The 14,014-nt window shown below is 58.7% G+C and overlaps 1 protein-coding gene across 1 annotated transcript; it reads left to right on the top strand.

The window, feature by feature from the left end:
- Positions 1 to 6,899: 6,899 nt before the first annotated feature.
- HMG20B (high mobility group 20B) lies at positions 6,900 to 12,116 on the top strand. Its single transcript, XM_069497596.1, has 10 exons — positions 6,900 to 6,951; positions 7,240 to 7,295; positions 7,679 to 7,787; positions 8,345 to 8,548; positions 8,876 to 8,996; positions 9,453 to 9,499; positions 9,762 to 9,834; positions 10,067 to 10,282; positions 11,019 to 11,151; positions 11,586 to 12,116. Exons 2-10 carry the CDS (start codon positions 7,258 to 7,260, stop codon positions 11,596 to 11,598), a joined length of 954 nt encoding a protein of 317 aa, XP_069353697.1. The 5' UTR covers positions 6,900 to 6,951; positions 7,240 to 7,257; the 3' UTR covers positions 11,599 to 12,116.
- The last annotated feature ends 1,898 nt before the right edge of the window (positions 12,117 to 14,014 follow it).

Raw genomic sequence — 14,014 nt, 5'->3', positions numbered from 1 at the left:
GGGATAGGCAGCCAATCACCGTGGAGAGGGGCGTGGCCTCGGGGCGAGCCTGCCCTCCATACCGCGCATCCGCGCGGTCCTAGCGCCCCGAGGGTACCCCTACTCTTCGGGACTGCGGGACCCCGGACCGTGGGAAGTCCGTCACCACCGCCCGCAGCCTGCACAATGAAATAGAGAAGCGACACCACTGCCGCCCACCCAGACTCCTGCTTCTAGGCCCGCGCCGCCCGCGTCCTAACGCGGGCCGGGGAGGACGGAGTGAGATGGGGCGGGGGTCTGAGTCCGAGCTGGCCTCGGGGTCCCATGACTTCCCGGACCGGATGTGGGGAGGGCGCATTAGAGCTACCTAATTGGTTATTAACGATATAATGGAGATAATGATCATAATAATACCAGCCGGCATTTAACGAGCGCTGACTGCCAAGCACCCCACGTGGCCGAGGCAAACCTCTCTCCCACTTTTCAGGTGGGGACAGGCCGGGGAGGGGACGTGACTTGCCCAGGGGCGCACGGTGAGTCAGGTGCGCACAACGAGTCAGGTGCATGTGAGTCCCAGGCCTGTACCCTCCCCGACCTTCCTCCTCCCTCTAACTGCCCTTCCACCTCGGGGCGGTTTCAAGTTCCTCCAAGGGATGGGTGCAGTTCCCCTTGGCGTCCCCAGACCTCCTTCAGCGGTGTTTGAGACTTGCAGCCTGGGGTCAGAATCATGAAAGCCACATCCAGGTCACCTGCCTCCCAGCTGTTCCACTTGGGACAAGTCCCTTAACTGCATAGGGCTTTAATCTCCCCAGCTCCGGAATAGGTATAAAAGTTATATCTAATGACTGTTAGCTCTTACTACTGTCACCCAGGAAGTAGGAGCTCAGAAAATATCTGCCCAATGCCTGAACGGTGGAAGTACAGGCAGGGAATCAGAAAGGCAGACCCAACCTGGGTCACAGACAGAGACACGCTTTATAAACCCCAGGCCCCAGCAGCCCAAGGGGTACGCAGCTCTGGCCCCCACGCTGCCACGGGCTACACACTGTTTTGTGAAAATAAGACAGAAAAAATGGGTGAGGGTGACAAAGGGTCAAGAGAGATAAGCTGGGGAGGGGAAGATGGGAGATAGGAGGGCAGACTGCCTTGGCGGAGATAAACCGATAATGAGAGATAAGAACCTCAATTCTTTCCTCCCTGTCCACGTGCTCCCCTTTAGCAATAAAAAAATGACTTTTAAAAATACCAGCCTATGGCTGGGTGCAGTTGCTCACATCTGTAATCCCAGCACTCAGGGAGGCCAAGGCGGGGGAATCTCTTGAGGACAGGAGTTCAAGTCCAGCCTGGGCAAAAGCGAGACCCCATCTTTACAAAAAATGAGGAAAATTAGCAGGGTGTGGTGCGACCTGCCTGTGGTCCCAGCTACTCGGGAGCCTGAGGCAGGAGGGTTGCTTAAGCCCAGGAGTTTGAGGCTGCAGTGAGCGAGGCTGACACTACTGCACTCTAGCCTGGGTGACAGAGCAACACTCTGTCTTGAAAATAAAATAAAATAAAAAGACCCCAGGAATGATCCCTGCAGCCCTTTGGAGCAGATCCAGGGGATTTTGTGGAGACAACAGGAACAAATTCAACCCTGACCCTGGGACCTTGGGGGCCCAGCCCTCATGCTGAGCTGTATCATTCATTCAGAGGATCCAGACTCTTGCTAAGGAGCCCCAAAGATTCTGAAGTCCCCAGTCTGTGGGTTGCTGGGGGACAGAGCTGAACCTTTCCAGCTCCCCTGCTCAGGGCTGGACTGGTGGCGTCAGCCCACTAAGAGTGATTAAATGGTAGGTAAGGAGTTGGGACTTTGCCCTGTAGTCACTGGGGAGAGACGGTGGGACAGCATCAGATAAAATGTCCAATGGGTGTGGGGGGCACAGGCCTCAGCTGCAGGGGTCGGGACACCAGTGGAGGGGACACACATGTGCTACATTAAGAAAGGGGGCTTGGATTTGGGGGTGAAGATCAGAGAAGCCCCCATCTAGAGTGAGAGAAGCCAGGAATTAAGGAGAGATGAATGTCCTAGCCCTGGGGGGCAGGACAGTTAGAAGCCAGACAGGCTTGGGGGCAGGAGAGATTCTGACAGTCTTTGATGTTCCCAGAGCGTCGCCAGCTGCCCCAACGCCAGGCCGGCGTCCCCCCTCCCCTGGCTGGAGATCAGATGTCCTGGTGGCCCCTTTCCAGCCTCAGGGTGCAGTGGAGGGGCTGTCAGCCAGGGAGGCTCTTTCATCTTCTCTGTCAGGGCAGGATGGGGCACAAGGGTTCTCAGGGCTCCATGGAAACTTTCTTAGATCTGAGGGTAGCTGTGGCCGGCGGTGGCCACAGCCCAGATCAAATCCAGATCAAATCCGGGCAGTAACAGGCAAACCACTAAACCTCAGTTTCCCTCTCTGTACAATAGCCCTGTTGAATAGTGTACCTGGAGGCATAGGGGTGTTTGGCCTTAACCCAGTAGATGCCAATAGCATGCCCTAGTTGTGACAATGAAAAAATACTCACGCCTGTGATCCCAGCACTCTGCGAGGCCGAGGCGGGAGGATCACTTGAGGTCAGGAGTTGGAGACCAGCCTGAGCAAGAGCCAGACCCCATCTCTACTAAAAATTTAAAAATCCACCAGGTGTGGTGGTGGCGCCTGTAGTCCCAGCTACTCAGAGGCTGAGGCAGGAGGATCGCTTGAGCCTAGGAGTTTGTGGTTGCTGTGAGCTACAGTGACACAAATGTACTCTACCCAAGGCAGCCGAGCAAGACCCGGTCTCAAAAAAAAAAAAAAAAAAAAAAACTCCTAGACAAATGTCCCCTGGGGGGATTGAATTGGCCCCAGACCAGAACCACTGAGCTAGAACATTATCTGTGACACGTATTTGATTCTTCACAGACAATACTAGCTATGTAGCATGGACTGGCCAGGCCCTGTTCTGAGCCCTGTATGTGACCTGAACTCGTGAAATCGGTACAACACCCTCATACAGGCAGACATGACAATTATCCCACTTAACAGAGGGGGAAACTGAGGCATAGAGCTTTAGTAAACTTCCCAGGTCAGGCAGCTGGGGGTCTGCATTGTCTCTGTGAGTTCCTGAGGGTGCAGCAGCAGTGGGTGCACCTCCTTAGGGGACTGGGACCCCGGTCCCAACAGCCCTGTGTTCTGGCAGCCCCAGGGCCAGGGGCTGTTCCAGCTGTGAAGCCTGAGGAGGGCTGGAATTGTAGAGAAACAATGGCACCCTGATCCTCCCTGGGTGGTGGGGGAAAGTGGAACCACCCCATGTTGATAAATACCCATTAAAAATGTAAATGGAAGACTGGGCGCGGTGGCTCACAGCTGTAATCCCAGCACTTTGGGAGGCCGAGGAGGGAGGATCCGCTTGAGGCTGGGAGATCGAAACCAGCCTGAGCAACATAGTGAGAGCCCATCTATAAAAAAAAAAAAAAGAAATTTAACTGGGAGCAATTTCGTGTCTTCCTTCCTTTCCACTCTACCCTGGCCATGGGCTCAGGACAGCAAGTCAAGGACATTTAAAGCAGGGGCTGGAAAAGTGTAATATTGAAAAGGACCATGATATATATAATACATCAGCTGTACTCGCTAAGCAGAGGGTAGTACAATCGCACTAAGGAATGTTACACAGCGTCACCACGTGCCTAATATATACAGACACTTTATATGAGGAATGCTATTGTGAGAACAGAGCCGCTGTAGGTCGACGCTTACTGCACCAGGGCAGCGGTATAATAAACAGCAAAACGGGACCTCACATTTTTCTGGGGATAGACATATCGCACACATACATGTGTGTGCATGTGCTGTGGGTGCAATTATGCCCCCCAGAAATGCATAGGTTGCAGAAACCCCTAGGACCTCAGAAGGTGACCTTATTTGGAAACAGGGGTAAGGTAGATGTCATTAGTTAAGATGAGGTCATTAGGGTGGGTCCTGATCCAATGTGCCTGGTAGTCTTTATACAAAGGGGAAGTTTGGACACAGACACACACAGGGACAGCGTCATGACAACACAGAGGCAGAGATCCGGGTGATGCTTCTAACCACCAAGTGACACCAAAGATGCCGGTCACTGCCAGGAACTGGGGGAGGCCTGGGACAGGCCCTCCCTCATGGCCTCAAGAGGACCCAGCCCTGCTCATACCCTGATCTCGGACTTCCAGCCTCCTCAACTGTGGAAGAATAAATTTCCAATGCTTAAGTTACTCTGTCTGTGGCACTTTCTCATTGCAGCCCTAGCAAACCAACAAGTCTATATGCGTGTGCGTGTGTGTGTGTGTGTGTGTATGTGAGTGTGTGTATGAGTGTGTGTGCAGGAAAAGTGATGTAATTGACAGGGCGAGGTGGCTCAGGCCTGTAATCCCACACTCTGGGAGGCCAAGGCGGGAGGATTGCTTGAGCCCAGGAATTTGAGATTGCAGTGAGCTGTGACGGTGATGACGCCATTGCACTCCAGCCCAGACAACAGAGTGAGACTCTGTCTCAAAAATAAAATAAAATAATAAAATAAAATAAAGTAGAAGGAAGGAAGGATGAAAGAAAGAAAAAAAGAAAAACAGAGCTATAATTTGGGGGCAAAAGGATCTACTTTTACAACACTTTAGGAAGGATGTAAAGTCAAATAGTATAAATGTTGTTTCTTAGATATTGCCTATCTGGGAGCATGGACATTCATGTATGGTTTGCATGAACCAGACTGAATAAAATGCAGTTTGGACTGAAGATATCTTTGTTGTCGTTTTTTTTTTTTTTTTTTTTTTAAGAAAATATCCCTGCAGCAAGGCATTTCTTTTTTTTGGTGCCAGGAAGCTCCAAACTGCTTTCAAAATCAACTTCAAAACTCTTCATTTCTTTTTGATGTCCAGGAAAACCCTTGAAATCTTTATGTGGTGTGGGAAGGCCATTCCTGTGGCAACACCAGGCTTGTCACTCAAGCTAGACAGGCGGGGCTCGAAGGTGGGGCTTCCCTGTCTTTCAGCTTGGAAGTGTGCCCCCCCCGCCCCCCCGTTGTTTTTAACTGAGCAGACAGAGGCATGGGCGGGGATTAAGCAACAGAGTGAGGTCTGGAGGCTGCATCTGTCAATATTCCAGGGCAAGAAGCTCTTCTTCCTCAGCCCTGGGCTGCATCTGGGGAAAGCAGGTTTATTGAGGTTAATCCACATACTATTGAGTGCACGCATTTAGACGGTACAATTCTGTTCTTTCCGGTATATTTACAGAGTTATGCAACCATCTCTGCAGTCTAATTTCAGAATATTTTCTTCACCCCAAAGAGAAGCCCCAGGCCCATTAGTCATTCCCTGGCTCCTCCCCCAGTCCCTGACAACCACGAATCCACGTCCCGTCTCTGTGGATCTGCCTGTTGTGGACATGTCATATAAATGGAGTCACACACTGTGTGCCCTTCTGTGTCTGGCGTCTTTCACTGAGCACGATGTCCTCAAGGTTCACCCACGCTGTGGCCTGTGTCAGAGCCTCCTCTCTTTTTTATGGCCAATAATAGTCTACTGTATGGGATGTAGGACATGTAGTTTGCCCACTCATTGTTCTTGGGCACCTGGGTTTTCACTTTCTGGCTACCGTGAATCACACTGCTATGAACCTGTGTGTACGTGTTTCTGTTTGCACACCTGTTTTCAATCGCCTTGGGTCTATTCCTAGGGGTGGAATTGCTGGATCCTGGGGTCATTCCGTGTTTACGTCACCCTTGGAGGAACTGCCAGACTATTTTCCATTGCAGCTGCACCTGCCTCTTAGAAACGTACGGGATTCATTCATTTGTTTGTTCAACGAACAGGTATGGAGCACCTACCCTAGGCAATGTCGTAGGTGCTGCAAACGCAGCAATGAACCCAACAGGCAGGCCACGAGGAAGGAGATAGGTGTATGGAGGGAAAGATCAGATGAGGTGTAGGGGGTGGGCTACAAGCTCGGAGCAGGTGACATTTGAGCAAAGACCTCAAGGAGGGAGGCAGGCAGGTATCTCCAGGAAGGGCATTCCAGGCAGAGGGAACAGCAAGTGCAAAGCCCCTTAGGTGGAAAGGAATGCAATGGCTGTTTAGGGTCTAATGAGCCGTAGTCAGCACCCAGTGACCCTGGGAACACCCTGGGGGCAGAGGCAGCCCCAGCCCAGCCCCCACCTTCACAAGGTCCTGGCAGCCTGCCTTCATCATCCTCGTTTCCCAGATGCTTCCGGATCCCAAAGCCAGCCTGCCCTACACCTCGTTCTCAGCTACATAACACCCCAGCCACGTGGTCCTGGATGTCGTATAATGTCCCCACTGTGCAGGAGGGGAAGCCGAGGCCCGGGGGGAGAGTAGCCCCTGTGGCTCAGGGACAGACCCCGTGGGGAGTCAGGGATTTTAATGGAGTGGACATAAGGGAAACTTCCGGCCAGGTTTTGCAGGATCCTGAGAACAGGTCCCACCTTGCTCTGTGGCAGGGGGCTGCCTCCCAGGACCTTAACTCCCTCCCCAGCAGCCTACCGCCGTCCCCATGGCAACTGGGGCGGGGCCCGACCCGGATCCAATGTGCACTGATCCGGCAGGGGCGGGAGTCTTCGCCTTCACACAGGGAGGAGGAGTCCGCCCCGCGCCTACTGGCCCTTTAAGAGGCTCCTCCCGATGAGGCCCTCCTGGAGCCCCCCCATTGGTCCGGATCACGGCCGAGCGCAGCCGAACTTGATGCAACGCCCACCGCCTTCCCTCCCCACCTCCCACGCGGCTCCGCAGCCTCCTCGGCCAATCGCCGACCGGCGCGCCGACCCGCATCTGCATGATCACGCCCCAGGGGAAGAAGACAGCCAATCGGACGGCTCGCCCGGGCCGTATTAGCATGCCGGGGGCGGGGCGGGGCGGCCGGCGGGGGCGGGCTCGAGGCGGTTGGTTGGAGCGTCGCAGCAGTCGGAAGGGCCGGGAAAGTTTCTTTGGAGGTGAAAACAGCCGCGGAACTCGGGGCCCCGCCAGGGGTGGGGGCCCGGGGGACCCGGGGCCGGGGCGGGCCCCTGCCGGGGTCCGGGAGACCCGACGCGGGCATCCCGGGGCGCGATCACCCAACAAAGGGTTCTTGGGGCGCCCGCCCTCGCGGACTTCCCCGCCCCCGGATCCGGCCCCCACCCCCCGGCGTCCGGGCCCGGCACTGGGGGCTCCCGGTCGGGGGGCGGCGGGGACCCTGGCACCGGCCGGGGGGACCCTCACCTCCGCCCGCGTCTGGATTCCAGGTCCGGCCCGGAGCTGCCATGTCCCACGGCCCCAAGCAGCCAGGCGCGGCCGCCGCGTGAGTGCGCTGCCCCCGCCCGCCTGCCCCCGCCGCGCTCCGTCCGTCGGCCCGGTACCCCCGCCCCGCCCCCGCCCACCGGCCGCCGCCGGCAGCCCCACCTCTGGCCCGGCCCTAGGCCCCCCCGCCCCGCCCCGCGGACCCCACCCGGGTCAGGGCTTCTCTCGTACCCCGTCCCGCGCCCCCACTCCCGAGGGCCAGCCCCGCAGGGGGCTCTACTGTCCCACCTTGTGCTCCTGTCCCGACCCCTCGCACCCGCCTCCCCGACGCACGCCCCCCGCCGCCAGCCCTACAGTCGGTGGCCCCTGAACGCTCAGGGACAGTGTGAGGGAACTTCAGGGAAGGCTCTGGGGGCGGGGGTGACCTGTCCCCCCTGGCTCCAGGCCGGCTGGCGGCAAGGCTCCGGGCCAGCACGGGGGCTTCATGGTGGCTGTCAAGCAAGAGCGCGGCGAGGGTCCACGCGCCGGCGAGAAGGGGTCCCACGAGGAGGAGGTGAGAGTCGCTGCCCGGCGGTGGGGAGGCCCCGGGGTCCCGCCCTCGGCCTGAGGCCCCGCCCCAGGCTATATTTGAATTGGTTGTGGCTCTGCCCACAGCCGGGAGTTTCCTCCTAGGCTGAGACCCCGCCCCGTGTCGGATACCACGCCCCTTAGACTGCCACTCTAAGTCCAAGTCCCGCCCACCGCCCAATGCTAGCTTGCTCCATGCTGGAGGCCCTGCCCACTGCCACCTTCCCAGCGTCCTATGGGCCCTTCCTCCAGCAAGAAGCCACGCCCGTCACCAGAGGCCACGCCCACAACACAAGGAAGCCCCATCCCTGGTCTCCACCCCCGCCCCACTACCTTGGATCCCCTGACCCCTGGCCAGGCATCCCCTAATCCCCAGGGTCCTAACTCTTGACCAGGCATCTCAAGCCCTTCCGGGTCCTGCCTCCCGGCTAGTTCCCGCCCACACCACAGGCCACACTCATGCCCTCCCACGCCCCTCCCCTGCCCCGCTGAGCTCCGCCCCAGCCCTCCAGGCCCCGCCCAACCACGCGCGCGGTTCCGCAGCCGGTGAAGAAGCGCGGGTGGCCCAAGGGCAAGAAGCGGAAGAAGATCCTGCCGAATGGGCCCAAGGCACCGGTCACGGGCTACGTGCGCTTCCTGAACGAGCGGCGCGAGCAGATCCGCACGCGCCATCCGGACCTGCCATTCCCTGAGATCACCAAGATGCTGGGCGCGGAGTGGAGCAAGCTGCAGCCGGCCGAGAAGCAGGTGGGCGCTGTGCGCTCGGACCCCACAGCCTGTCCCCATCCAGTGCGACTTCGGCCCACCGCCATGGGTGCGGGGCCTGCAGGCGGGAGCTGGGCAGGCACCCGGGAGTGGCTTGCAGGGCCTTTCAGGGACGCGGCTGGGGCGCACAGGCAGGTTGGGGAGCTGGGCGGCGCCCCAGCAGCAGGCTGTCCGGAGGCATAGGGAGCCATGGGAGGTTCGGCACAGGGGCAGGCTCAGAGAGCGGAGCCCTACCTGGGGTCCAGGTCTTGGCCCTGGAGGCCTCTCTCGCAGCTGGGTGGGCCAAGCCTCCGGGTGCTGCCCCGCCAGCGGTACCTGGACGAGGCGGAGAGGGAGAAGCAGCAGTACATGAAGGAGCTGCGTGCGTACCAGCAATCGGAGGCCTACAAGATGTGCGCCGAGAAGATCCAGGAGAAGAAGATTAAGAAAGGTGGGAGGCCAAGGCGGGAGCAGCGCTTGAGCCCAGGAGTTCACGACCAGCCTGGGCAATGCGTGGAGAGCCCCTCTCTTAAAAAGGAAAAAAAAAAAATCATACTGTTATTTCATTTGCTGTATATACTTGCCAGTAAAAAAAAAAGGAAGGTGGAAGGGCCCCAGCCCAGAGCAGTTGGGTGACGAGCTCTACGGGATGCTGGTCCCCAACAGGCCCCTCCGTTCGTGGGGTGCACAGTCCCATGGGGGACAGAGACAGATAACGAGCTACGGATGAACAGGGCTCACTCAGTACTGCGATGGGGGATGTACAGATGCGGGGTGGGGGGGACAGGTGGGGAGCCTGACCCAGGATGCATAGGGCTGACCAAGGGGGCGGGGAAAGTGGGGGCCCCAGGCAGGGGGAACAGTGGAGACCTGGGAGGCTGACCTTGCCCTCCTCCCTTCCCCGCAGAAGACTCTGGCTCCGGGCTCATGAATACCCTATTGAACGGACACAAGGTGAGCGCCCCTCCTAGAAGCACCTTGGGGAGACCCGTCTGGAGGCGTCTAGACCCCCGAGTGGGCCAAAACCCAAGCTCAGGGAACGAAGTGATTTCTCCTTGTCCAAAAATATGTCAGTAGAGGCGGAGCAGCCACTCGTGGGGATGGTGTTAACTTGGCCGTGCCCCAGGTTGCCCCAGGTTGCCTCACAGGCTTCGGGGGACATTCAGAAGGGACGTGACTGTCCTCCCAAAAAACATTCCCTGTCCCTTCATCCCAGGGTGGGGACTGCGACGGCTTCTCCACCTTCGATGTTCCCATCTTCACTGAAGAATTCTTGGACCAAAACAAAGGTAAGCGGTAACCCGGGCGCTGGTTCAGTCCTGGTGGGGGCTTCGTGACGCGGGTGGCGGAGGAGATGGATGGGCCAAGGAGGCGCCAAGGCGAGCGGAGGGGGGTCGGGAAGGTACCTCTAAAAACCTAGGTGCCAACCCCGCCTTGGGAGCTTACGTGGGCCGGGGGCAGAGAGGGCACGAGGGGGGGAGGCACAGCCCTGGCTCGGGCGCTGACCCGCCGCCCCTGCAGCGCGCGAGGCAGAGCTGCGGCGCCTGCGGAAGATGAATGTGGCCTTCGAGGAGCAGAACGCGGTGCTGCAGCGGCACACGCAGAGCATGAGCAGCGCGCGCGAGCGGCTGGAGCAGGAGCTGGCGCTGGAGGAGCGGCGGACGCTGGCGCTGCAGCAGCAGCTCCAGGCCGTGCGCCAGGCGCTCACCGCCAGCTTCGCGTCGCTGCCAGTGCCGGGTGCGCACCCCCTGCCCCAGGCCCGCCCGCCCCTGTTGCCCCGCCCTCACTTGCAGCCCCCGGGCCCGCCCCCGCCCGGGCCTGCCCCTGTCGTGTCGCCTCCCCCACCCGCTGCTGTCCCCCCTGCTCTGCCCCGCCCCTGCCGCCCCGCCTCTGACCCTATCGCCCCGCCCCCCGCGCGGAGCCTGCCCCCCTTCCCCCGACCACCGCAGCTGGTCCCCGCTGACCTCGCCTCCATCCCAAGGTCGGTCACCCCTAGCCCCGCCCCCGCTTACCCGCTTCCCTGCCCTGAGCCAGCCGGGTCCGAATGGCTCGGGCCACCCTGAGAGCTGACCCCACCTCCCTGCCCATCCCGGACCGCCCCCGGCCTTTCCCCGCCCGCCCCGCTAGTCCCCGCGCCCCGCCTCCGCTAGCCCCGCCCCCTCTTCCGTGGCTCTGTTCCCAGCTGACCTTGGCACTCGCTGACCTCCCCCACCAGCCCCTACGTCGTCACTGCGACCCGGCCCTCAGCTTCCTCCCGCTCTCGGCTGACCTTGACTGAGCCTCCCGCCCCGCGCACACCAACCCCGTCCAGGCGCCCTGACCCCCAACCCGACCCCATGGCGCCCTCTGAAGGGACCTGTCTTCACGGACCACCCGCCCTCTGACCTCTGCCCCCGTGGAGTTCCGACCCTGAACCCCCCCCCACTCACCCTTGCTGGGCTCGGCTGACCGGTCCCCCGCCCGCCCTCCCCAGGCACGGGCGAGACGCCCACGCTGGGCACCCTGGACTTGTATATGGCCCGTCTGCACGGCGCAATCGAGCGCGACCCCGCACAGCACGAGAAGCTCATCGTGCGCGTCAAGGAGATCCTGGCCCAGGTTGCCAGGTGTGTGCCGGGCAGGTGGGGGGCTGCGTCGGGCCACCGGTGGGGTGCCTGAGGTCTGGGGAGCCGCTGGGTGTCCTCCCACAACGAGATCTTGCTCCCCAGCCACTGCCCCAGGCGGCGGGGGGTGTCTACCCGAGGGCTTGTGAGACACAGATGGCCAATGTCGGGACCGAACTGTGCAAAATTCCGCTGGGCAGGATCTGCCAGGTCCCCTTGGCCAGTGGGATCCACTTGGAGGCCCCAGAACTTCCCCAAAGCTTCTCAGGGTGGGTCCCAGCTGCCCAGGGTAGGTGGGATCAGATCCAGGCTCCCCACCCTGGCGTCTGTTTGGAGGAGCTGAGGGGGCGTGGCCTCAAGGGTTCCCCGGGACTGGGGTAGGGGCTGAGAGATGATGGGGGCCCCATCACGCTCCCCTCCTCTCTCTCCCATTACAGCGAGCACCTGTGAGCGCAGGGCCAGCCCAGGATCCGGAAGCAGCTCTGGACTCAGCCCTTTCCCCACCTCCACCCCCATGGAGAACAGGCTGGGGGTCCACCCTTTGGGGCCAGGCCCATTCCTGCACCTTGGGGGCTGCAGCCCCCCTAAAATGAAATTTCTACAGCATCCCTTGAGCTTTCAACCTCTGCAGCCCCCTGAACCCAGAGAAAGCACTCTCCATGGTGAACCCTGTGGCCCTGGGGCTCAGTGAGACCGCCCACCTCAGGCAGGGACAGCACCTGGTGCTGGGGGGTTCAGCTGCCTTGGCTGTCCTGGACCACCCCTGGGACGCCCAGCTCGATACAGGACCGCCCCCAGAATTACTCACCACAGGGGAGCCATGAGGTGGTGCCACACAGGCAGGGGGGCACTTCTGTCCCTGCGTCCCAGGGTTGGGGGAGTTGGTGTTGCCTGCCCTGCCCGGTCCGGCCGAGGGCGCCTGCTGGGGGCAGCCCCTTCCACTGTTCCACCCAGACTTTTTCAATAAAAGCAAGTGGAATTTATGTTTCAAGCTTGTGAGTGTGTAAGGTGTTTTGGGGAGGGGGTGTGGATGGGCCAGAAGATGTGCCCAGAGTTCCCCAGGTCACCCCTACTGGGGACACCAGGCCTGCCCTCTTAGGGCCTCAGAGCCTGGGCTGTCCCTGTTTCTCAAATGGGGAAACTGAGGCCTAAAGGTGCCCAGGTTCACAGAGCAAGCCAGTGGCAGGATGGGACATTGCCCTCCCACCCACCTGAAGGTCATGCACTGTGGGCTCTGCACACTCAGGGGACAGATACAGTCGCTCAGTCCATCCTTCAACCTTCTTCCTGACTGGGGTTCAAATCCACTTCCCGGCAGAGTGAACTTAGACGGGGAGTTTTGTTTATTGCGGTGAAATATACAGCATAGACCCTAACCACTCTGGCCATGTTAAAATGCACAATCCAGTGGCATTTAGCACACTCACAATGTTGTGCAATCGTCACCTCCGATCTAATTCCAGAACATTCCATCACCCCAAAAGGAAACCGATCCCCATTAGCAGTCACTGCCTGTCTCCTCCCCCAGCCCCTGACACCCACGAATCCACATCCCGTCTCTGTGGATCTGCCTGTTCTGGACGTTTCATATAAATGGAGTCTCACACTGTGTGTCCTTCTGTGTCTGGCGTCTCACTGAGCACGATGTCCTCAAGGTCCATCCATGCCGTGGCCTGTGTCAGAGCCTCGTCCCTTTTCCTAGCTGGGTGATAGTCCACGTGTGGATGGACCACGTCGCATTTATCCATCACCTGTGGATGGACACCTGGGCTGTTCCCACCTTTCGGCGGTTGTGACTCGTGCTGCTGTGAACATTCGGATCCGGGCTGTTGTGTGAAAACCTATTTTCAATTCTGCTGCGTAGCTGGATTGCTGGCAATTCTAGTTTCACTTATTGAGGAACCTTCCCCGAGACTTCTGTGTTCAATGGAATGTTAAAGACATCCTCAAAAAGTTTCCAGAACACTTTGACAAGCACCCACGCTGTGGGTTGACTCGTATTCCTGCCTCACCAAATATGCTGCAGTCCTAAACCCACAATCTCTGAGTGTGGCCTTATTTGGAAAAAGGGTCATTGCAGATATAGTTTGTTAAGATGAGATCACACTGGAGTAGGATGGGCCCTTAATCCAATGTGACTGGTGTCCTTATAAGAATAAAATGTGGACACAGACACAGGAGACAGCCATGTGACAACAGAGACAGAGATTGGATGTGTCTACAAGCCAAGGAATGCCAAGGTTTGCCACCCACGACCAGGAGCTACTGAGGTGAAGACAGATCCTACCCCAAGTGTCAGAGGAGCCCGGCCCTGCCGACACCTTGAGCTTGGAATTCCAGCCTCCAGAACTGCGAGAGAATGCGTTCTTGCTGTTTTATGTCACCCAGTGTGTGGGACTTTGTTACAGCAATCCTAGGAGACAGCTACAACCTGATACTAACACCCTCTGCCAGTCCCGCTCCTTCCTGGCACGGGAACTCCCCCCGAATTCGGGTTATCACTCGGAGCCTGTCTCCACGGTTTTACAACATAAGCGTGTCTCCCTAAAAAAGTAGCATTTTGCAGCAGTTTGTTTTTTGTTTACTTAAAATTTTGTTTTGAAGTCTACAATCCAGTGGGTTTTCGTATATTCACAAAGTTGTGCCACCGTCATCTCTAATCCCAGAACATCCATCACCCCCGAAAAGCAACACTGTCCCTATCAGCAGTCACTCCCCATGCCCCTCCCCCAGCCCCCGGCACCCACAAATCCACTTCCTGTCTCTGTGGATCTGCCTGCTCTGGACATTTCACGTAAATGGAATCACAGGTGGAAAACGTGGCCTTTTGTGTCCGGCTTGTCACCAATGATGTTTTCAAGTTTCA

The sequence above is a fragment of the Eulemur rufifrons genome, chromosome 2, assembly GCF_041146395.1.
Source record: "Eulemur rufifrons isolate Redbay chromosome 2, OSU_ERuf_1, whole genome shotgun sequence".
NCBI classification, from domain to species: Eukaryota; Metazoa; Chordata; class Mammalia; order Primates; family Lemuridae; genus Eulemur; species Eulemur rufifrons.
Note: the sequence above shows the minus strand (reverse complement) of the source record. Positions and strands in the feature narration are given on the sequence as shown.